The 24,340-nt window shown below is 48.6% G+C and overlaps 1 protein-coding gene and 1 long non-coding RNA gene across 2 annotated transcripts; both read right to left on the bottom strand.

Annotated features, from left to right (window-relative positions):
• Positions 1-6,713: 6,713 nt before the first annotated feature.
• On the bottom strand, positions 6,714-16,605 carry ST6GALNAC1 (ST6 N-acetylgalactosaminide alpha-2,6-sialyltransferase 1). Its single transcript, XM_079323280.1, has 9 exons — positions 16,089-16,605; positions 12,474-13,137; positions 10,740-10,908; positions 10,375-10,546; positions 9,876-10,014; positions 9,424-9,524; positions 8,780-8,869; positions 7,529-7,628; positions 6,714-7,286 (listed from the first exon to the last, which is right to left on the bottom strand). The coding sequence occupies exons 1-9, from the start codon at positions 16,217-16,219 to the stop codon at positions 7,116-7,118; spliced, it is 1,737 nt and encodes a 578-aa protein (XP_079179406.1). The 5' UTR covers positions 16,220-16,605; the 3' UTR covers positions 6,714-7,115.
• Positions 16,606-20,181: 3,576 nt separating this feature from the next.
• Positions 20,182-22,377, bottom strand: LOC306810564. Its single transcript, XR_013776480.1, has 3 exons — positions 22,056-22,377; positions 21,091-21,575; positions 20,182-20,559 (listed from the first exon to the last, which is right to left on the bottom strand). It is a non-coding gene; the product is annotated as an uncharacterized lncRNA (long non-coding RNA).
• Positions 22,378-24,340: the final 1,963 nt, after the last annotated feature.

Below are 24,340 nucleotides of genomic sequence, written 5' to 3'. Positions count from 1 at the left end.
TGGCAGTGCTGTCACTGCTGGCCTTGTCCCACTGAGACAGTGGACACTGGACCTGGGACACCACAAAGGGATGGTGGCCAGGCTGATTTTAAAGCAAACTTCTCTGCTGCTGCACAGGGAGCTGTGGCAGGAAGGTTGGCTGGTTGTCTCAGGGAAGGAGAACAGGCAAGAAGATGGAAGGGCAGGACAGACCATGACCACATGGACACACAGGGATGAAATTGAGCTTAAAGCCCAGCTGGAGCAAAACCTGCAGAAGGATGGGCAGGAAGAGGGGTTCACATGTACCCCAGTAGCAAAGGCAGCTCACAGACACAGGGGTGCATCAATGGAGGGATTTGGTGTTTTCTGTCTCATCACTAAAAGCTGCTTCCAGCCCTCAGGGGTGCAGGCATTTTCTGGAAGACTCAGAGCCAGCAGAGCATGGTTAAGAGTCTGGGGTCCTGTCAGAGGTCCCCCAGCCTGGAGCTGTCCCCACCTGGTGTGACTCAGGGTCTGCCTTGCTCTGACCTGCTGGATTCACTCCCAGCTATCCGGTTCCTTGGCTCACATGCTCTTGATTCTGGCCCTTCGTTAACCACAGCTAATTATTACCAACTGCTCGAGTAAGTCACAAGGGACATAGCAAGGCTTGGCTCCAGATGGATGACCAGTGGTCCAGAGGAAGTGACCTGGGGAGAGTGAGGGATTTGCCATTTGGAAACATTTATGGCCCAATCATGCAAATGCTGGTGGAGTGGCAGTTTCAAGGGCAGGAGGAGCTGGTTTCTTCACGTCTCTGTTTCCATGATATATGGCTTTCTACTGTTGGTTTTATTTTCAGCAGGGTGAAAATGAGATGCACAGTTCTTCATCTGCTCTACTTGTTTTGTGCTACAATGCATTTTGGACTATGCCCCAAAATTAAGTGGTGCTTAATTTAGAAGTTAAATAAGTGTGAAAAACCTTTTAGGATGGCAGTTGCCAAATAAAGATTAGGAAAAGAACATAAAAGAAATTACAATGGGAACCAGCAAGTATCATTTTTAGCCTGGGCTTTTTATTCCAGTGATTACTTCTTGGAAACAGAACCCAATCCCTCCCCATGGCTAGAGAGCACAAGAGGAGAATAAACATATTTCGCACCAGATGGCTGCCAGCCACAGGTTGGTGGAGGAAAATCTCCTGGTCTTTGCCATGATGAACTGTGCAGGTGGGAGAATGAGATCTCCAAAATTCCCTTGGAGGATTTATATATCCAAATTCATTCAGCACGGGTCAGAGGTATATTTAAGACAGTGCCAAAAATCTGTGGATGGAGCAGGTCCCTGAAGTGCAGAGCTGGCGGCTGTAGTGGGTGGCAGTGTCACCCCCCAGAACGCGGGGCCATATGGCTGCCTGAGGGAAACACGGCCTGGCAGCATGAAAAATTCATCAGCAGATGTCCCGGGGGGCTGACACACCCTGCCTGGGGCGGGAGGGCAGCGAGCAGCTCAGCCACAGCTCCTGGCCAGCCTCCCTGCCTGGGGGAAACGGGGCAGGCAAAGCGCCTGCTGAGGGAGCTCCCTGCCGCTCTGAGCTCGGCTTTGGGCTGGGTTTGGAGGTGCTACTATAGCCCAAGTCAGGAGAAGTGACCGCATGGAGGTGATGGGGTGACAGCAGGGCGGTGGCTGCGGGAGCAGCGATGCTCAGGGCTGTGCTCTGCCTTTCTCTGCCCTGCCCAATCCCCCTGCTGCAGGTGGGGAAAGGGGCTTGGGGATGCAGCAAAACTGCTCAGAGAAGGGCAATGAAGCTGGTGAGGGGTATGGAGCACCGTTCCTGTGAGGAGAGGCTCAGCTGGAGTTGTTTAGCCTGGAGAAGAAGAGGTCACCACTCTCTACAACTCCAACAGTCGGGTGTAGCCAGCTGGGGATCAGGCTCTTTTCCCCAGCAACCAGTGACAGGATGAGAGGACACAGTCCTGTGCCAGGACAGGTCTAGGTTGGACATTAGGAGGGATTTCTTCGCAGAAAGGGTTGTCAGGCATTGGAAGGGGCTGCCCAGGGAGGGGTGGAGTCACTGTCCCTGAAGGTGGTTAAGGAAAGGCTGGATGTGACCCAGTGACACCATGTCTAGTTGACAAGGTGTTCAGAGGTTGGAATCATTGACCCCAGAGGCCTTTTCCCACCAAATGGATTTTGTGACTGTGGTCTTTGTGCCAGCTTGGCAGGGTGTGGCCCATCAGGACACACCCTATTGTCCCCTGCTGCTCTTCCCCAAAGCAGGAAGGTCGTTGGGACAGGCCATAGGCTGAGGTGAGGTCGGGACCTCAGGAGCAGTGGCAGGATGTGGCTTAGGCTGGCTTGTGTTGGCTCGCTGCCCGTGGCCCTGCTGGCCCAGCCCGGCTCTTATCACAGGTGCCTGCACATGGCAGAGCCCTTGGCAGCCCTGGGCCACTGACCCGGGCCCAGATAAGCCAAACACACAGTTCAAAGGCCATCCCCTCTCCAGTGGCATGGGGCAACCAGGCTCTGAGCTATGCCTGGAGGGGTGCAGAGCTGGGAAACACCTCTGACAAGTCAGGGTGACGATGCATAGCACTGCCTTCCCCAGCTCTGGACCAGAGAGGGATGTGGGCTGATCCTGCCCTGCTCTTGGCAGAACAACCAGTCCCTGAGGACTGCTCAAAGCCACACCTGCCCGGGGTCAGGCCAGGCTCTGTCCCCAAAGCTGGGCAGAAGAGACACCATGTCTGAGTGTGGGTGGGTGACCAAGCCCCTTGTCCACCCACCTGTGTGGTGCTGTTGGACACTGTGTGGCTGCCATGGGAGGGATGGAGGGAGCCTTGGGGTGTCCCCAGGACTCAGAAAGTATCTTTCCAGAATTTACCACTCCAAGGGCTGGCCAGGCCAAGCTGGGAAAGCCCTGCAGCACCCAAGGTCCTATTACTCAGCCTGGCAGAGGAGCCCTGCTGCACCCCCTGGAGCTGTTTACCTGCAGGGCCCTGCTCCAGCACCTGGAAATGAGGGCTCCTGGCAGCTCAGCTGGTGCTTTTTGCACAACAAAGCCATGGGCTGCTCCTTTATCTTGTTCTCCCTCCCCTATTATCAATAGTTTTTCTGGTCCAACTGGATTTACCTGCTACCACATCCCCAAGAAAGGGAGAAGGTCCACACAGAGGAGGCAAGGAGGGGAAACCTCCCACCTCTGCCCCCAAGGCTGCCCCAAGCCTCTCAGCAACTGAGGAACATTAACAGTACCTGCTAACTTCCCAACACAGAGGTTTTAGTGCTGATCTGGAGCAGGCACATAGCTCTGTCACACTCCCACTGCATCCAGTCAGCCACAGAAGCTTGAGAGTAACACATCCAGAGAGAGTAACTCCAGGCTGGGAGGCTGGGTGCTGTTATTCATCTCTGGCTGCTCTGTGCCTCAGTTCCTTGCCTGGGAAGGAAAGAGACAGGAGTGACAATATGGAAGTGCCATGACAGCACTGGAGCTGTGTGTGGCACACACAGGGGCTCCCTCCAGCACTTGGTGGGGTTTGGGGTTGGCTGCCACCTTCAGAAGGTACCTCAAACCCCAGGACATGCTGCAGAGCCCACCTTGTCCCTGCTCCTGGTGAGGCCAAACCCAGACAGGACCCAGAGTGCAGGGCTGCACTGACGAGGAGCAGGGACAAGGTGGGCTCTGCACCACTCACTTGTCCCCAGGATCCATCCCTGTCCCCCAGCAAGCCCATGTCTGCTTCCCCCTGCTGTATCCACAGTCAAGGAGCTGTGTGAACACACAGCAGGACAGGTGGGCTCTGCTGCTGCTATACAGGTGAGCAGCCACACTAAAAGAGGGAAGAGGGGGAAATGAAACAAAAAAATTGAAGCCCTGCCAAGAAGGTGACAACATGAGAATTTCTGGGTGGTTTTGGTTTCTGCAATCCGGTGGGGAATGTTTAAAGGCTGTTAACTCTTGAGGAACCCCAGGAGGAGTCTGGCACAGCTGAAATAACAGTCCATGGTACTCTCCAAGAGCTTTTGAAAAAAGCAGGACTGACAAAACAGCAACTTCTGGACATGCTGAGGCACAGTGGTGTATTTATCCCCCAAATCAAACATCTTTGTTTAAATCCTGTAGCCCCCAGAGCTCCTGGCTAGCAGTGGGGAATCCACTGGTCACTGGCACTGGGTGTTGTGTCTGTGCAGCAGGAGCAGCTGCTGTATCTGAACATTTGAGGGATGTCAGACCTGATCCCACCATCAGTCCCTCTGCTTGTGTGGCCATCAGCTCCATGCCATGCTGCAGGAACCAAGGTCACACCTTTGCACACACCTTGTGACTGCAAGGTACCAAACCTCTGCTCTGTGTGTCCCTGCACACCCCAGGGAGCCCCCAGCCCATAATAAATGGCAGGGAGCTGCAGGGCTGTGCCCAGCACCAGGACACTGTGGCACACCAGGGTGTGCCAGAGCCAGCACAAAGACAGATCCCTGAACAGGAGCTGCCACCTGGAGGCACAGGGACAGCCTTGATGTTGTGCTAACCACAGAGACCTGGATTTGGGGATGGCCCTGCACCATGGCACTGAGCAGGCTGGGGCTACTACAGCACAGCCCAGCAGTGCTGCTTTCACCCTGGGACACCCACCCTGCTGGGAGGTGCCAGTCCTGAATGCTGGCTCTTGCCCAGGGTGCTCCAGCTGTAGCTGCTCTCTGCAGGCTTTGTTCCATTAGTGCCAGGCTGGAAGTTGACTGGGAAATGCCTCCTCCAACCCTGCTCAGCTTCCTGTGGCCACTCTGGATCCAATGCCACAAGATCAGGTGGCTCTGGTGAGACACAGCTGCACTTGTGCTCCAGGAAATGTGTCCCAGTGTGTGCCACAACTCAGCCAGCCACAGTGGGATGGGGGCCTTGGTGCAGGGGGACAGGAGCAAAGTGAGGAGGTGAGGGGGACCATCAGGTCAGAGATGGTCCTGGGATCAGGAAGGATGTGGCTTTGAGCTCACTGGGAAACTCCAGACCACAGCAAAGGCCCTTTTCTAGCCAAGATTATCCCTGATAACATCAGACTTAGCTGTGCTGAGAGGAAAGGAGGGAACAGGCTCTGGGGAAAGCCTCCTGGGAAGTTTCCTTCCCTTGACTGTGGGAAGCCTCAGCACTGGAGAAAAGCGTGGGCTGGGGGCTGCCAGCCCATCCCCAGAGCCCCCTCACCCACCGGGGAATCCTTGCCCAGGGGACTCAGCCCCTTCCTGCTTCCCAAAGGACAGAGGAACAAAAGAGGAGGGGGGGGAAGGGAAAGGTCTAAGAGAAACTTCTTCCAACTTCTCAGGAAGAGAAAAGCCCTATTCAGGCAGGAAGAATACCCGGTGGAGCCTGTCACTAAGCAACACACAGCAATGTGCCCGAGGGACAGGCAGGGAACAAATCTGCCTCACTGCCCACCCACAGCCCGTGGGGAGAGCCTCAGGCCTGGGGACAGGGGACACCACCAGGGCCACCTAGGGAAGGGCTGCACAGCCACCACCCTCCAGAGAAGCTGAGCTCTGCATTTAGATTCTCAGTATGGGAGGTTGGTTGTCCTTCACAAACAAGCTCAGTGAGACGTGAGAAACTGCCTGGCCTCTCTGCAGCACAAGGAAAAAGGGGGAAAGGAAATCAAGCCTGACAAACCCTGATACAGTCCCAGCTGAAATGCCTTCTTTGGACCCCAGGGAGTCCCTGGAGATGCTGCTGCCCCAACAGAAATGCTGCAGGAATGGAAAAACACTCACAACCAAAGCACTCACAGGTACAGTGGGTGTGCAGCTGCTTAACCCAGGGACATGCACTGGGCCTGCTGGGACACTGGAGGTGGCTTTTGCCTGCCTAGTGTCACAGGGGAAACATCCAGCCCTTCATGCATTTGCCTTGAGCATCTGATATACTTGGAGAGCAGTTGCTGGGACAAGGACAAACTCCCAGTGTTCATCCACTTCCTCAGGGAGGTGTTTGGCTGGTGCTGATCCCTGTCCTGCAAGGTGAACAGGTGGGGAATGCCCAGGTATGTCCACACAAGCTGCAGAGCTTCTCCAGCTGGAGGTAATCTCATTACCCCTCAGTCCTGCCCTTTCCTGGCTTTGCCAACTGCTGTATCTCAGCCTTTAAAGCATCAGTTCTGGGTGCACTAAATAACCACAACTCACAGGGCTGCATGAAAGATCAGCTTGGCTGAAGTAATGCCATTTATTTCACTTATAAAACCCCTTCCAGGAGGCCAGCACACTCCAGGTTTGCTGGCTGCAGCTGGGCCCCTCTCAGCACCATAGGGAACAGACAGCATCTATCCCTGGACTTGGAGAGCTCCCACTTCTTCTGGCAACAGGACAAACACAGCACTCTGGGCACAGCTGGGAGCCAAGCATGATGAAGTCCAGCTAGGCAAGGACTTGGCACATCAGGTCCATGCCACAAAATTCACATTTTGCACAGGCAAGGGAGCCCTGGGGCAAGAGGCACCAGGTAGAGAAGGTCTATTGCACCATGGAGAGCAGCTACCTTGAGTTGGCAGTGCTCCCCTAAGAGTGTCATAGTAAGCCACAATGGGGAGCAAAGGTGAAACTCATTCTCTCTCAAATTAGTCACCTGGAAGTGTCCAGTCCATCCTTTTTATCTGCAGGGAGCAGAGTGAGTGCAGCCCCCACCCAGAAATTAAGTCAACCTGAAACAGGATCTGTATTTCCATCTGCATGCATTCCAGCTCCTCAGCTGAATATCCAGCTCCAAAATGGGCATTGCTAATGGACAGATCCACCCAGAAGGGAAGTAGCCCCAGCCTAAGGAGCACCTCATTGCAAAGAGAAAAAACCTGGATTACACAAAGGACACAGGACCATATCCATCCTGGATTCTGCTCTCTTAATACCCATGCCTACAACAACCAGCAGGAGTCCTGCAGCACAGCCAGATGGGACTTTGCTGGCATGCTGCATTTTCTCACTGGTCTCTGGGTCTGCAGCATTCACACATTTGTTGAAATGTTGTGAAGTAACAGAGGTGCTGAAGGAGGGAAATGTCTTTGTGAGGAAGAAATGTGCTTGGCAGTCCAGAGCTAGCCTTGGCTCTGGTGGTCTTCTCTTCACAGTGAGGTGTTGTTGAGATTTCACAGGCAATGGCCCTTGCCACAGTCAGGTTCTCTGGTAAAGTTTCATGATATTCTCATCATGAAGCCTTTTCCACACCTGCTTCTCCAGGTTGAAGTCATGGTTAATGTAGAAAATCAGACGCTTCCAGTCCTTGTCATAGTAGTGATCTGAGTACTTCTCATGCCCCTCTGTGATGTAGCCATAGGCACTGACCTGGAAAAGATGCAGGGCTCACTGGGCAGGGGTACCAGGGATGGAGGGAGCAGGTGAAATACAGGACACAGCTCCCAGACAGGGAGTGAGCACAGGACAGAGATGCCAGCTGGGCTTCTCTGGTGACCCTGTGTGGGGTTCCAGAGGGACCAGACTACTCTCAAGGCAGCCACCCCTGCCCTCCTCTGTCCCCTGCTCCCACTTCCAGACAGTTCTGGATGCAAGAATCACTGTACCCTTACCCGGTCACAGAGGTGAAGGGCAGTCAGCAGCAGGAAAGCCCCTGTTGTGGGTCTGTACAGCCTCCAGTAGTGCTTTTCCAAATTTTTAGACTTTAAAAACCTGCAGCAGGAGAGAGGAAAGCACAGAGGAGTTGCTGGCTGTGGTGTTTCAAGCAGGGCACACCTTGTCCCCCTGTAGCATCTTCCCCCCTTGCAGCAGCCTGGGGCCATATGAGGCATTTCAGAGAAGTCAAGAGTGTGCCCAGAACTCTCCACCACCTGCACTGCAACCTAAGCCCAGCTCTGCCCCAGCTGTGTGGAAGTGGTCTTGAGGCAATGGGGGCAAAGAGGGGATGGGTTAAAGGATCTCATAGGTTAAAGCCCACTACTCTGAAATCTGTCCTTTGCTTTGCAGTGCAGAGGTGGCCTTGAAGCTCCCCATCCACATCTAGGAGTGAAACAAGACACAGAGAAGGTGCAGAGGAGTGTCACAAAACCTGCCAGGAGCTGTTATGCCAGGAGTTGTTAGGAAAGCAGGAGTAAACACTGGAAAAAAATAGCATGGAGTCCTCTTGGCCTTGGAAAGGACCCAAGTCAGAGAGGGGACAGCAGAGCAGGCAGGCAGTGCTGGCCATCTGGCTCCAGGGAAGGCAGCAGCTCTCAAGGAGACTCAAGGGTAAAGGCAGCCAAAGCAGGACCCAACAGGAGCTCCTGTTCCTCCATCTCTGTCATGTGTGGCCCATGATGGGCAGATCTCATGGTGACAGAGGCCAGCAGGGCTGTGGAGAGGGCTGGAGAGGCACAGAAGAGCAGCACCCAGGCCAGGCATAGGGGAAAGCACAACCAACCTCCTGAGTCTGGAAAGAATCTCTGGAGAGGTCTGTTATAGAGCCTTCCCCCAAGGTGCTAAGCAATGGGGAACATGAAAAGCTGGTCCTGAATAGAGATCAACAATTCTGGCACTTCAGCAATATTCTTCCTACACCTAAAGTTGCAATTGGTCCTGGATCTTTTTTTGGATGCAGAAAACCAAGCTGTCTGATGGTTGTTGCTTCTCCAGCTCACAAATTCTGGATGTTTACCCACCACTAACATCCCATTGCACCACCACAGAGAGTTTCAGCTGAGCTCACACTGCTGATGTTCATCCCAGGCTGCTGGTGTGGCTGACCTGTGCTTACAGGGGAGGGAGCTGAGAGGAGAGGCCAGAGACAAAGAGATGGTGCTGGCCAGGAAAAGCAAGCCTGTTAGAGCACACAACCCACAGCTCACCTGTTTTTCATGTATCTGAGGAAATCAGGATGAACCACCAGGTATTTGTCCATTGTGAAATCTTTATCGAATTTCTCCCGGGGCTTCTGCCTAAGGACAGGAATTGGGAGACTCAAGACAAGCTAGAAAGGATCAGCCCTGATGCACTTGATGCACTTGGTGGTAAGAGAAGAACCACAAACACTGTGAAGATATTCTGCAACATTTCCCACATTATGACAAAGCCTCCATAACCTATGTGCATTGGAGAGGAAGAGATCAGGGAGGAGAGGCAACAAAAGGAGACAGGAATATCAAAAGCATGTGTTTGTATAGGCAAAAATTGGAGAAACCAGGCATTCATCCATGAGCTGGCCACACCAGACCAGCCAGTGTTCATCCCCAAAAGCCACAAAGCTTTCTCTAAGCTCTGGCCACACATCCTTGAAATCAGCTACCTCTGGGAAGGAGGTGTACTGACTACAGCAGTGCTCAGAGCTGTGGAGGAAATGAGAGATTTCTCCCTGCAAGTCTGCCAGGGGAGGGAGGCTTTGCTCTGGCTTTACCCTGGCCTGGTCCTCCATAGGGTTGAGCACTGAGAGAGGAAAAGAGCACAACAGAGAGCTTGGCACTGGAGGGGTAGAGGAGGCTATAGTTTGTTTTACCCAAGGTTCAAGAATCCTTTCCTGATGTTCTTATCAAACAGAAGAGCCTCCAGCCACTCATAGTCTCTTGCTCCCTCCATGAAGTGAATGTATCTGACATGCTAAGAAAACAAGTGAGCATTAGTGAACAGCACTTGGAAAAAAAATGCAAGCAGACATCTTGCCTGACTGAGTGTCTTGGATACACATCTTCAGTCTGCAGCTTGCAGCAGCAGAATGGAGAATGGAGATCCCATCTGCTGTGCAGCTCCTTCTACATGCCACAAGGCTGCAGTGCCATTGACACAACTTGCCACTGCAAACACTCACTGAGCTCAAGGTGCCCTCACTGAGGGTTATGCTAAAGGGCTGTCTCAGCCCCTTTGCTCCTCAAGGCAAGAGCAGAACTGAACCACACAGACAAACAGCATCCTGTCAAAGCTGTGCATGCACACAGCAGGAACCTCACTTACATTATCCCATGGGATTTTGCTGAACCCTCTGTGTCCCAAGATCTGAAGAGAGGAAACCAGGGAGTAGGCTGTGAATCCATAAAAGGAGGTTTTTGTTCCCACATCCTTTTCATAGCCCTTGATTACAGCTCCGCTCACCCTGGCCAAGGGAATCAAACAGAAGAGCAGAGTTAGAAGACCACTGAAACCCCTCACATGCACATTGCTAATAGGAAAAGATGGTGTTAGCCTGGAGAAAAGGAAGACTAGTGCCATTCATTGGCACCCTGATCTGAAGGAGAGCCCCTGCTGTGGAGGTGGCTCTTCATGAGTCATTTGTGACCAGTCTTTGGATATTTAGTAACTGTCCAATTACTTTTGGACTTTTTATCTCCTGCCATCCATCATTTTGGCACTTGGGAATGAGTGGAATACTAGAAGAAATGAAGTGATCCAGCCACATTAGGGCCTAGCCACAATAAGCTAGCTGTGCACCTTCTGAGAAGAGAAGCTGCCTTACCTAAAGACATAGTCATGGGAGTCAATCTCCTGGCCCATCCCAGAGTTATTCAGTATTCCTCCATTCCCCACGACAGCACAGCTGATGCATGTGGGCACACTGCTGTCATGGTTGGCCAGGAGCAGCTGCTGGTGAGGCTTTGGGGGCAGCAGGGATATGACCTTCTTTACCTCTGTGAAGCAAACACAGTGGTGAGTTATTAAGAGCCTTTGGGATGGACACAGTGAAACCACCAGAGTTTCCACCATGAGATCCTGCTAGACTGATGCCTTTGATGGGAAGATGCTGCAAACCTCCAGTTACTCAGCACAAGTTTCCTGTTAGGAGTCTGGAAGTCCCATCCTGCCAAGCCCTGAGGGACTCACGTGAATAATTCAGGTCCATGAAGCCATAGGGGGGGATAAAATGCTCCAGGCGGTTCCATTCACTGTCATTGAAGTATCTCTTGTCTATGAAGAGTGTGATGTTGGGCAGGAAAAGATCCCTCAGCCAGTCAGACTTGGCAGCCCTGGCCCTCACTGATTCAGAGCAGGTCTTGAAAAATAAAAAGGAAACAATACTGACTGATGAGCAGAGGTGGTAAACATGACTGAGTGCCAGTGCTTGTGTGCCTGTCTGTGGCAGGACCAAAGAGAAACACAAAAGCTCCAGTGGTACCTCATCCATTTCCCTCATGATCCCATCACCAGGAACATGAAGTACAATTTTATCACTACATCCATAACCAGCTGGTGAAAAGTCACCTACAAGGGAGCCAGGATGACTCCAAGTCTCTGAGATTTTCCTCTTCAGAACAACAGGCCTGTATGCTTAAATATTTTACTGGCTTTGGGCCTCATTAGCTGATGCAAATTAACATCTGTAATAGGTCTAACCTAAATGCATCAAATAAGGCTGTAAGCCTTAAGAATATGCTACAATAATATGTACATGCTATAATGAGCAGTCCTTGTTGGCAACAACCTCACAAGGTCCAAAGAGTGCACCCAAGGAAACTCTGACAATTGTCAGATAACCACTGCCACTCCCTTTAAGGGTAAGAAAAAATGTGCAACAACTTGTCAATGTCATAAATAAATCAGTGAAATGTGCAGCTGAGTAGGGAATCCAAGCCAGCTTATCCTACAAGGGGGGGGGTCTCACTGCAGCTGGCAAGAGTGAGGCTGTTTGTGAAGATGGAAAGCAAACAGCTCCACTGCACTGAGTTTTCTGCTGAGTCAATTTGGGCTTTGCTTTCCTAGATACCTACTGAAAGACAAAATAGAGACCAAATGGACCCTCATACCCAGCTCAAATCCACAGAAATGGCTGCATTGTCAAAGCGTAACTGAGTGCTCCATGGCTGAGCTGGGCTCTCTGCAGTGGATGAGGGTGACAACCCTGTCACAGCCTGAGCAGACAGCCCTCATTCTGCCTGTCACCACAGGAGTGCACTGAGGACAACATTGTCAGGGGTTTCATGGTGGCATCATTTCACTTGCAGCATATTTCATGTCCAGAAACAGGGACATTCCCTTCCTGCTCAAGCAGGTACTGTCCAAGGCTTGGTACTTCTCGTGCCTCCAGAGCTAGACTGGATCAGTACCAGAGGAACAAGGGAAAATTCTGATCATTTAGGAAATTAAGGAGGGGGGATTGTTTCTAGTGACTCCCTCTCTCTGCAGAATTACAGACCAGATTTGGGAGTGAGACACATGTGAGAAGGTGACTCACCTGTTCCAAGCCTTCCAGAAACAGCAGTGCCAGGGAAAACTGCTCTGGGTAAGTTTTACAAAGAGTTACCAGCACAGGATGGGGGACAGAGACAGTATGAGACACCACAAGCTGTCCCATCTGCTTGCTGAGAACTATGCTGTAGTTTACTACTTTCCTAAAAGCCCTATTCCTGGACATTAGTAATTATGAGATGCTCAAATTTAATTAACTGAATCTTCATGCGAATGCAGATGTTGTATCTAGAGATCTTCCTGCCTGCATATACCAATGAGTGACCTACCAGCTCTGAAATCATCCCCACTGCAAAGGTCACACGTGCCCAGCAGACAAGGAGGTCAATGGGGAGGCCCATTCTTGGTGGCCATCTGCTCCACCCCACCTACCGAGGGTGGGGATGAGTTATCCAGCAGGTACACATCCTCGAAATCCCAGTGTGGCTCAGATGGGAAGTCAGCAGCACTCAGTTTCCTCTTCTGTGTCACTGCAGCAGCCTGAGGAGAAGGTCTTACAGTTTTCATTGATGCAGGAGGTGCTTTGGGTTTTGCTTGGTCTTTGGATGTGTTGTTCTCATGTGCTCCCTTCACCCCAGAGGATGGTTTTACTGTTGTCTTCTCCTTGTCTCCCTTTTCCCTGGGGAGTGGTCTCACTGTTGTCTTCTCCTTGTCTCCCTTTTCCCTGGGGAGTGGTTTCACTGTTGTCTTCTCCTTGGCTTCTTCCACCCATGGAGCTGGCCTCACTGTTGTTTTCCCCTTGTTTCCCTGCACCATAAAGGTTGTTTGCACTGTTGTCTTCTTGATTCCCTCCAACTGGGATGGTGGTTTCACAGCTGTGTTCTCTTTGTCTTCCTTAACCATCATAACTGGTTTCATTGTTTCCTTCTGCTCCTCCTTTCCTTTCCATTGTAGTGTCTTCTCCACCATATCTTTGAGTCTCATGATGTGTCCTCCCAAAGCCACTTTTAAAATGCTCCTGGAGTTCCCATTATCAGAATAGTTTAAACTCTGTTGTTCTTGTGTCTCTGGGCCATGTTGGAAAACGTTCCATTTCCTGAATGCCATCAAAGAAAAGCAGATACATCACACACACTTAACACTGAACATCCTTCAGAGAATTCCTAGTGCTCTTGACTCTGAGCCTCTCTCTGTGCTTTAGAGCAATTTAATTTTAAACTTAGCCAAAATGTTATTCAACTTCCTACACCATTCTAGCCTGAATATTTCTTATCTCCCCACCAGGCAAATCCCAGAGGCACACATTCTCTCCTCAGCACTTGGCACATGGAACATTCACACTGGCAGTAACAGTAGAGCCCGCTTTGTCACTGGGCAGGCTCCCTGGCAATGTCCCCAGAGCACTGCAGGGTTGGTTTGGAGATCCTGGGCTCAGGACATGGCACACACCATGGAGGCAGCCATCTGCCTCTCCCCTCTGCCAGCAGAGCCCTGTGCTTCAGCAACACACCATGAAGATCTTCCAGAATTCAGGAAGGGAAGTCTAAGAAGAAATGAAACTCACTTCTTTACCCTACATCACCTCTTGAGCTTTTGGGGCCACAGGGCACTTCTTTCTCTCCTCCCCCACCTTGGTCAGGTGATGCAAGGGCAGCACAGCACTCACCAGGCACGTGTCTGAAGGCAGGCACTGAGAAGCTATTAAAATGCAACATCTCTACATTTTTAGCACTTGCCTCTAATATTGCAGCTGCTCTGTTGCCTGATTAAGAGGCAGGTACAAGGTTATGTCAGGAGGACACATCTGCAACAGCAGAAAAGCCACCTGCAACAAGACTGCGCTGAAACACAGGGAAAAATATCAAGGCAAAAGTGGTAGGTTTTGTCTAAATATTCTCTCTTCTCTGCACATGGCTGGAGGGTAGAACAGGAAAAAGGAAGGTGAACAATATCTGCAGCTGAGCTTTTATGTACAGCAAAGCTTTTCAGGATAAACCAGCATGGTTGTGGCAGTCTGATTCCACACTCATGTTCAGCCTTTACATGACACACTTGTTTCAGAACTCTGTGGATTGCTTCCCAAGTGATAAAAGGGAGAAAAAAGCACTTATGCAGATAACAGGCTGCAGATATCAGTTCACTTGCTGCTGAAATTTGATGGATGTCATACCACTCTGAAAGTGTTCAGGAAATTATCAACTAAGGAGGCTTTTAAAAATAATTTCATATCAGATAAATCCGTGAACCTTTTGAAGGCTAAGAAAGAGAGGTTGTAGGAAATGGCCTATCAGCTCTGCCTCTCTCATAATCATTAGCCAGTTTCAACCAAGTTTGCAGCATGTGCTTTCTATCATAGTGCTTCATGTATAAACTTACTGTTTACTGTTTACAATAGGAGGAAAGATTTTATATGAACACTCTGAATAAATAGAAATTTGGAAAGGTAATTCAGGCAGATTTAAAATCCCTCGGTGAATTTCTGTTGCATTTTTAAGATGATGTTTAAAACTTTCAGTGTAGAAAACAAATGAAACAGGCATTGAGAAACCATACCCTACTCAAGGCTTTCCCTATATGCTGTCTTGCAGGGCAGATTCCACCTCAGTCTATTACACTTTAACTTCAAATGCTGTGCCAGAGACCAAAGGGTAAAAGTGAGGGCTCTTCACACCCCAAACCTTCCTCCCTGCACTCAGGCCCACATGGCCAGGCACTCCTGCCTTTCTGACAGGACTCTGCTTTTCTGACCAGCATTTTAAATCCAGACAAATTGTCAAAGCAGCTCGGTGAATTTCAGGCTCTAAAGTCCAGCTGGCAAACAACTGCAGAAGCTCAATGACATTTACTGTCATTTTCTTCCCCTTTTACAAAGCCCAAGGACAAATAGAGGATAAAGCCATGAAAATGCTGCTTTGTGTATTCTACATGACATACAAGGTACAGAAATAGAACAGCCACACAACCACACTCCGATCATACCTTGTGTTTTACTTAAGCTGTATAAATACAGGAACTTCCATTCTCTGAAACTACAGTAGAAGGAAATGGCTTCAAGCAGCTGAACATAGAGAGCCACTTCTTGTTCCAGCTCTGCCACTGATGTGCTTTGGGATCAAGGATAACTCACTTCACTTCTCTACACCTCCTCCTTCTTTCCTTTCCCTCCCACCTCCCTTGTGCAGATTCCAACCTCTCCAAATTGACAGCTGTCCTCAAAGCATGGTCTCAAGCTTCTAGAGCTGAGTTGAACTCATCACCTCCAGAAGAGCTGCAGATGTTCCCAGCCTCACTCCTCCTGCCTGCCCCCACAGCACCAGCCCAGACATTCAGCTGAGAACCAACCCAACCAGCCAAGCCAGATGAGCTCACTGGGAGAGCTGGGACCAGGTGAGGGTGGTGGGAAGTCCGGGGAGTGGAGCTTCCTATATACAGCACCAACACATCCATGAGCCATACCTGTACTGGGAAAGGCTCAGGTATCTGCAAGGGCTCATGCAAGGAGCAGTGCTCCCTGCCAGTGATGCTAGAGACATTCATTGAAAATTCCCTCCACACTCATTCTTGTAGGATTTACTTGACCATTTATATAAAATAGATAATAAGATATCATGTCTGGATGACATTGGTGTCCCAGTATGCAGCATATTTTGTGTTAGGAATCAGCTGTTGAACTTGCCATAAATTCAAAGCCATCCCACCAAATTCACTGTCCAGCAATGCAATCTGGATTAGGGCTGAATAATGTTCTTCTGGGAGCCAACAGGAAAAGCAAATACTATGTACTGCCAAAGCATGAAAACAGGTAGGATTAGTGAAGCAAAAGCTGCTTTAGACAGCTACAAAAGGAAGCCCTGGAAAATAATGAGCCAAGAGAAGCAGGTTTTTGACTGTGGATCTTCCAACATCATGCTCTGCTAAAGTAAAGTGGTCACCTAACTCAGATCAAAAGTGCAAGTTTCAGGGTAAAAAAGACAGAGAGGCAGAGGGAGAAAGCAACACGAGCACCCACACCAGACAGTGCATGCCACGAAGGAACAGGTCCCTTACCTGAAAATCTTTGTCTTCGCCAAGTCAAACAAGGAGCTGGAATTCACAATGAAGAGGCAGAGCTGTGTTACAACAACGAGGCAAATCAGGGCTTTGGCAATTTTCAGGAGCCTTATCCTGGAGCAGCACATGGTGAGATCCCCGTGAGTGCTGCTGCCCAGAGGTGTTCCCCAGGCACTGCCTCAGCAAGGTGTGTGCAAGGGCTGGACTGTTCTTCCCTCTGGAGTTTCCCAGAACAATGTGCACACCCTGTCTCCCAGCATTCCCAGACATTCTGCACACAGCTCCAATTTCTCAGGCAAGATATCAGTTTTGTACTGTTCCCGTCTATCACCAGAAACTTATTGAACAAAGAGCAGGGAAAGGAACTTGCTTTTTACTGCAAACAGTGGAAGTTTCCCATATTGTTCTTAATGACATTGGTGTGCCCTAAAACGGAAACCCTTTATCTCTAACCTGGAAGAAGCATCACTGGGAGTGCATGTGCACTACGTAAGTGTACGTAAGTAGTTACAATCAGGAAGCTTTCATACCACCACCTGCCCAGGGTTTTAGATATAACCATAAATATATATTCTTCATGCAGTAATTGCTTGCAGCAATCCCCCCAAATGTTGATGGCTAGATATACATCCATTTTACCTTATGGTTGGTTTGAAACAAATCCAAGTAAGGCTTGGTGCAAATCCACCACAGAAAAGAGGAGTTTGTGTTATGAAAATCTCTAGTCAGTGTGAAATCAATCTTTGGCAGTTCAGAGTACATCATCTCATCAGCAGAGGGAAAGATTTGCAAAGATGGACACTACAGCCAGAGAAATGTTTACTTCTATCAGGGATGTAGCTTTACAGCAAAGGGCTAATTGAACTTTATAAGTTGTTAAACATGAGCCCTGAAAGTTCAAGGGGAGATGGCCATATTGCTTCTTATGCATGGGCTATTTTTGCACAGCTCTTACCAAAAAAATGAAGCTCAGATATAAAAAAGCTTTTGTTGACAGTATCTCAAATCTCAGAAGCACTCACACTGTTACTGAATACCCAGAGAACTGAAGGTGCCTGTTTTGTGTCACAGCAAAGCCAGTCAACAGGTTTCACAACTACAAGACTTTTTTTGTTAACAGGGTTCCCAAAGGGAAATTCTGGAGGCAGGAAAACTTTTCCTTCATTCTTCTCCATGTAACATTGCTGCAAAACCGAAAGCCACAAGAGACAGAAAAATTCCTACCAAAAATATGGATTTCTTTGCTTTTAAGGATCTGGTGAATGTGGAGAACTTGTCTGTATCACTCTCTGTTCAGGAGGGATGGTGCTTGGGGGAATATCCAAATCTCTGGCAAGCACATTAGCCAAAAGCAGGCTTGCCATATGCAAATCAGGGCTTTTCACCTTCTTGGTGTAAGAAAAGAAAACCTAACCTCCCTGTCAGAGTATGGATTTTCACTTCCTTGGAGCATCATTTCCTCACCACCCACCCCCACTGCTGAGATCAGCCTGTCAGAACTGAGGCACCAGGCTGGTTTGCTCAAATATGTGGTCAGATTGGGAAATGGGGATGTATTGGAACTCTCCAGGGATGACCTGGTGAAAACTGAGACCAAGAACAGAGCTGGTCTCTTAAACAGCTGTGTAAGGAGTAAGATTTTTGGGATACACAGGGCTCCCAGCCCACAGGCAGGGAGATACAAAGCACAGACTGCACAATGCACATTCCAAATGCATGTTTCTCTGCAGTCCTACCTGTAATCCCACCTGCAAGCTCAGGAGAAGCTGCTTCATTTATGGTGTAGAAAGTCCAAGCTCAGAACTGCTGGTGTGTCCAGTCTCAGCATCAACACCCAGAGCAGAAGTTCTATTCTTCAGTACTGTAAAAACAAGGAGACTTTTTTATTTAAGCAAACTGTACCTGGGATCATCAAGAGAAAATGGTTTTCTTTTTGATCTCCAACAGTCCATTTAATTCTGCTTTATTACATCCTTAATTACATCCTGGACATATGAAAGGCAGATTTGGCTGGTTTTTTTCATTCATAAATACACATGATTGTTGTTAGATCTTACACTGTGTGCATTGAGGGTGTCAGCTGGCACTCGAACCGTGCCATAAACTTATCTGGGAGCACGTTCTTCACAGGGCTGTGTATCAAATCTTGTTTGCTTGCTTGTGCTCTGTGTGCTTTCCACTCTCCCATGTCTCTGGTCTACAGAACAGAATATCACAAGATGTGCTCTAAGAACAGAACAGTTCTACAGATCGATCTGTCTTTCCTGCAGGATAAACTTGTCTTTCAGTGATGCCTACAACCCACCAAAGGCAGTGTTTGACTGGAAGCCAGTGAAAAATAAAGCTGCTAAAGAAGATGGGGATGTTTGGATGTGTTCACAGTATTATTTGATGATATAAGAACAGAATTATAAGTGGGGGAGAAAAAGAGTGACATTGTCTGCAGCTTGCAACTGCTCAGTGGTCATGCCTTGGGGCTAGCAGAGGCTTGGCTTGGCAACCTTAGGTTCTTGGTTTTCCCTCCCTGTTCAGCAGTCATCTTCAGAAGCAAATGCTTTCAGGCTGGGAATCTGGAGGGGAAGAAATTACAAGAGCAAATTCTGCACAGCTGTTTGTCTTTCACCAAATGAAACTGATAGCCTAGAAACTCCCAAGCTTGCCATTATTACGCACTCACTGGCCATTTTCCAGCTACCTCTTTCCCTTCTCTCAAAAACTAAACAAGCACCCAGATACAACAGCATTTGTTGAAGCAAAGCCCCCACATCCTATACATGGCACTTTCAAGAATACCCAGAGTTCTGTCAAAGAGCAAAGCCCCAGTAAATTGTGGCAGGAAGTGAGGGAACAGCTTAGTGAGCCAGCTGGTCTGTGTTCTCCATGGGCTGAAATGCTCCAGGAAGGAAAGACACAGTGGTTTGGATGGTGGAATGAGCAAGTGGCTGCTTAGTGTCCACAGAGCAGAGCTGCAGAGATTGCAAACCCTGTCAGGTTGTCATTAACACTGATTTGTGTGCTTGGTGTCCAGCCCCAGCCAGCTCATACCTCCATAAAGAAACTGCCTTGGATCTGTGTACGGACAGCAGATGACATGGGTCCAACCCAGAATATTTCCCCCCTCTCCCACTTGGTAATGGGACCATGGGCAGGTTCCTCAGCCAGTGCCCACACACCATGGAATGTCCTTGCCTGGAGCAATCACTGGGAGATGGGGGCTGTGTGCTCTGAATCTGGCCCTATTACAGCTCTGGTTGCTGGAACTTGTTTTAGATCTTCCTGTAAGCATAGTGGGAGCTCAGCTTTTGAGCTGTTCCCTATGGCCACAGCTCTGGGTAATAATTAACCTCCCTGAACAGACAGGAGCAGACCAAGTCTGCCATCACACAGCTCCTCACATTCACCCCATCCCACTGAAATGCTCTGCTCCTTTCTCAGACACACAATGCTGAGAAGACTGATGAGCCTCTTCATTTGTGAGAATTTTAAAAAACCACAGAAAAATGCACTCCCAGCAACAATGGCTGGAAACATCATCTGGAGTAACATGGGCTGGAAAGAACCAGGAATCCTTTATTCAAATGCCTCCCTCAGCAGCCTTTTGTTTGTGCCATCCCAGCAGGAAGCCTAGCACATCACCCCAGAGCTGACAGACACAGAGACAAACTGACACCACTTCAGGGCCAAGATGTGTTGTGGAGTTTTTTCCCCTCTTTTAAAATCTGTTTGTTGGAAAGGAAGAGAAAATTCTGTTCCTTGACTGGGAATCTCTCAGAGAGCTGGTCCTCTGTGAGAAATGACACTCACTTTTTTTTTTTTATTTCAAAAGTTTATCAAACCTTAGCAAACCCCCCCCCCCCCCCAAAAAAAAAAAAACCAAAAAAACCCAAAACATGACAAAAGACCAAATATAGAGGGGGGAAAAAATCAGGGCTGGGAGCACAGCACTAAACTGCCATGTGCTCACATACAGAATGGGTGCTCTGCCTTTTATACCCTCCCAAAATCTTGTTGGTTAACCCCTTCTTTGCTGTCCATTGGTGGAGACTACTTCCTTACATCTTGATTGGAGGTCAGGTGTACTATCAAGCCAGCTCTCCCTAAATGCCCTAAGCAATCTCGTGGCAAGAATACAAGGGGGAGGAGAAAGAGGATTTTGGGAGGATATATTACCATAACAAAACTATATATCCACAAAACTTATCTTAGCATACACACAATATTCATCCTATAATTGTGAGAACCAGCCATCACATTACTCATCTGTAACATCCTCCACAGGGCAGGGCAGCACTGCATACAGGTGAAGAGGTAATTTAGTAAACTCATGGCTAGTTGGCCTCCCATCAGAAAAGCAGCTTCTCCAGCTCCTGTCCCTGACAGCTGCCAGGAATAGGAGCAGTCAAGGACTCTCCACTGCTCCACAGAAAGAAAGACAAGAATCACAAAGGCCAAATTCCTCTCCATACCTCTGGCAAAAAAAAAAAAAAAAAAAAAAAAAGGCAGGCATATTATCTCAGCACATCACATCTGGCAGCAAAACTCAAGCTCTGCACAGATATGCATTACAGAATCACATCTCTGCAGGGATCCACTAATTTTAGAGCCAGAAGTGAAATATTTCTTGGTAAAGGTCTTTCCCATACTCTTCCCACTGCCTTAACATCAGAAACCATCACTCTTGACATCTCTGGCAGGACAAATGTGCCATTTGGCATCCTTGGGGGTGAAAAGTGCTGCAGGGAATGCAAGACATAAGCCTGCTTCTTGAGTGGCATAAATCATCCTGCTCCTGTCTTACACTTGAGAAAATCTGTTTAGATTTCCTCTCTGTTCCTGACTGACAGGAGCATCAGAGAAAGCAGTCACATTTTTAGCTGCAAGAGTGGGACAGCCACAGGGTCCTGTGAGGAGCTGCTGAAAATCAGATGTTTCTCTTCCCTTCTCTCCCTTTTGTGTATTGTCCTCTCTGCAACAGTTATTCTCCTGCTTTATTAAATACCTGGTGCTACTGTTAACTTGACAGAACCTTTTGTCAGCCATGGAGAAAAGGGAAACCTTTGCCACAGCACATACACACCACCTATCAACCTCATGCTTGGAAATCCCCAGGGAAAGTAATTGCTGGGCAGGAGAGCAGCACTATGCTATTGCAGTGGAAATGTGAGATCCTGGTGCTCAGGAAGGGCCACACATTCTCTCCTGATTCCCTGGGAGCTCTTTAGTATCTGTTTAATCTGGGTTTGTCTCAAAGATCCCAGGAAGGACACCTCTGTTGCAGTCTCAGGCAGGGCCAAGAGGATGAGCCAGCCTGTTTCTACTAATGATGTGCAATGACATTCATCATCTCCTCCATGAGCTGTCCTTCCAAAACGTGCCAGGAGAAGTCAGGCAGGACATACACTGAGTGTGGTTCTTCCCAGCTCTGCAGCTTGCACCTCAAGCCTTGGGTCCCCATTTGCAGTTATCAACTGAGAATGATCAGGCCTACAACAGGAACAGTGTTGTTTACACACCATGCCAAATGTAGGTGCTGTTGTTAGCAGCCCTTGTGTTAATCTTTGTTACCCTGCCATTACCAACCCCTTGATTCCAAGCAGATGACAGGTGACTCCCGTCTATCTTTCAGCTGCCTCTCCCTTAAGCAATCTCCACCACTGCATCACACTCTGCTGATCCCCTGTGCTCCACCCCACATGGCAGCCTGCTACTATCTAAGTTCATGTTTACCTCCTGATAAGGTAAACATAAGTAAACACAAGTTCTGTGAACTAAAACTACAACTTAAATGCATAAAACAATGAAGAGCAATGAAGAGAATAATTGTGTATTAAAATGTGAACTATGAAAAGTTATTCTGCTGCTTGCTTAACTGTGTGTACTATTGGTGAAAACACATGGTTAAAGTGCTTTGAGAATCTCCAAGAAATACCAAGTCCTTGGGTTGACAAACTTTGTGTAATTCACCTTAAAGCCCTTGCAAATTACTTTCTTGTGGGTCCTTGAGTGGATGTTGAAAGGCAGTCCTGGCAGAAGGATGAGGAGCCACCCTACAGCACCACACACTTTTCCAGACAGACCTCTGAAATAAACAGAAAGGAGACAGAGCAGTAAAGGCAGTTAATCACATCAGAATTTAACCAAGGATGGTGCCAACAGTTCTGCCTTTGCCCAAAACTACATGAGTGTCTTTTTACTCTCAGCTTTATCTGTCAGCTTTTATCTTTCATGGCTCCACCACAACATCCTTGGAGCTCTGATGGCCGAAGCCACCAGGCTCCAGAAGCCCACAAGTCAAAGGTGGGTTATTTATTCTGTCAAAATGTTTCACCCTTGTTCAGAAGACCAAACTCTTAAAAACACATTGATATGTCAAGTACCCTACAAACACATAGAAATAACTGCACTGTTTGATGGATGGAAGTTCTTACGTTATTTGATTTGAGAATTAGCTTTATCTCACATCTACAAAATGTACATTTGTCTCTTTGAAGATAAATAGGTGGCATCTTATTTCTGGAATTTCACATAGTTTGCTATCTAATCTAATTGGGAATAAAAACTTCCTGTCTTGTCATGTGGTTAGTCTTTGGGTATTGTGTTATACTGTGAAACAATTTCTTGTCTAGGGATTGCAGATGAATTGAAGGCTAGTTTTCCTAGAAGGCCACTTCTTTGAGTTGTTTACTGTTCCCTGTACAATACTGTATTCAAGCCAGCCTTGTGCTTTTATTATTATGAGCATTTGACAAGTCTGTCCATACAACTTCAAGTAAACCAGAAGCCTGCAGCTCCATTTATCAGTGCATGCTCCATTAAAAAGGACTTGGTGGCCACCAGCACTGTCAGGGCTTCCTGCAGGCCAAACTGACACACATTCTTGCCTGCAGACACTTGGTCACCAGTTTTATTAACCTGGTTTGACTCAGAGCAGAGCCAAGGTGATCAAATTTTGTATCAACACTGCAGCTGGCAAGTGGAATTCATACCTGGAGAAGAGATAAGCAGATCACCCTTACACCATCCCTTCCTACATGCACCTAAACATGACTGTAAATAACCATGGTAACTACCTGTGGACACTCGTACTCCAGCCAACTTTTTCTCCAAAATTAGGTACATATAGATAACTTTGTCCTATTTTGCACTCACAAAGAAAGGAAATGATCTCCTGTCCTCTGGTAGGTTTGTTTAAAGAAAGAAGGTTTGTCTTGGATAATGCTAAATGCTGATGGCCCAAGGCTGCTGGGACAGAACCCTGCCATAACCATCACAGCATGGGGCTGAGTCCTCCCAGATCCAGCCCCAAGGCTGGCATGTCTGTGCTCCCAAAGACATTCAACAATCACTTTTCCTCAGCTGAGTCAGCTGCTGTCAATGCAGAGAGCAGGATCATGCTCACACCATTTTGAGGCTCTCTGCCTCATTTCTTGTTGCAGAAAGGTGAGCAGGGACATCAGCCCCACCATGATGGGCTTTTCAGTACAAATATCACCAAACTGTCATGCAGGATGGAGATCACTCCTGGGTGCAGTATATCCATGTACAAACAAGGATAATCCACCCTTTAGGAAGAAACCATTTGCTGCAAAAGGCCATAGAAGGAGCTGACAAAGACAGAGTTATGTTATAAAGCAGCCTGAGAATGGAGGGGCCTTCCAAGACAGCACTGCTGATTGACACCTACATAAAGAATACAGACATTGGATGCAGGTCAAACATCTCTGCCTGGGCACTCAAACATTTTATGAACAGGCTCCTCTAGTGTGGATCCCCACAAGGTCACATGCTCCAGCATGGGCTCCTCTCACCACAGGTCCCTGCCAGGACCCTGCTCCAGCTCAGGCTTCCCAGGATTTCAAAGCCTTCTCTCAGGCATCCCCCTGCTCCAGTGTGGGCTCCTGCAGGAGCTGCAGGTGGATCTCTGCACCCACATGAACCTCCATGGGCTGCAGGGCACAGCTGCCTCACCATGCTCTGCACCACAGGCTGCAGGGGAAGCTCACCCCCGTGCCTGGAGCATGTCCTCCCCTCCTTCTCCACTGACCTTGCTGTCTTCTTTCACACATTCTGATCCCTCTCTTTCCTGAGTGCAAGTACTTCTGTGTAATAACTTTTTATTCCTTCTTAAATATGTTACCACAGAGGTGTTACTGCCATCACTGACTGGTTGGCACTGCACAGTGGCAGCTGGTATTTGCTCTGCTGGACATTGAAGCTTCTGGCAGCTTTCCACAGAAGCCACCTCTGTA

The sequence above is a fragment of the Erithacus rubecula genome, assembly GCF_903797595.1.
Source record: "Erithacus rubecula genome assembly, chromosome: 20".
NCBI lineage: Eukaryota > Metazoa > Chordata > Aves > Passeriformes > Muscicapidae > Erithacus > Erithacus rubecula.
The sequence above is the reverse complement of the archived record's forward strand: the minus strand, read 5'-3'. Positions and strand labels throughout refer to the sequence as shown.

What these genes read in the sequence shown, in the direction of transcription:
- ST6GALNAC1 (XM_079323280.1), bottom strand. Translation starts at nt 16,219, where the DNA reads ATGTGCTGCTCCAGGATAAGGCTCCTGAAAATTGCCAAAGCCCTGATT. An exon ending in ATAACTCATCCCCACCCTCG is followed by an intron (nt 10,909 to 12,473) that starts GTAGGTGGGGTG and finishes TTATTTTTCAAG; the next exon opens with ACCTGCTCTGAATCAGTGAG. An exon ending in TCCCATGACTATGTCTTTAG is followed by an intron (nt 10,015 to 10,374) that starts GTAAGGCAGCTT and finishes TCCCTTGGCCAG; the next exon opens with GGTGAGCGGAGCTGTAATCA.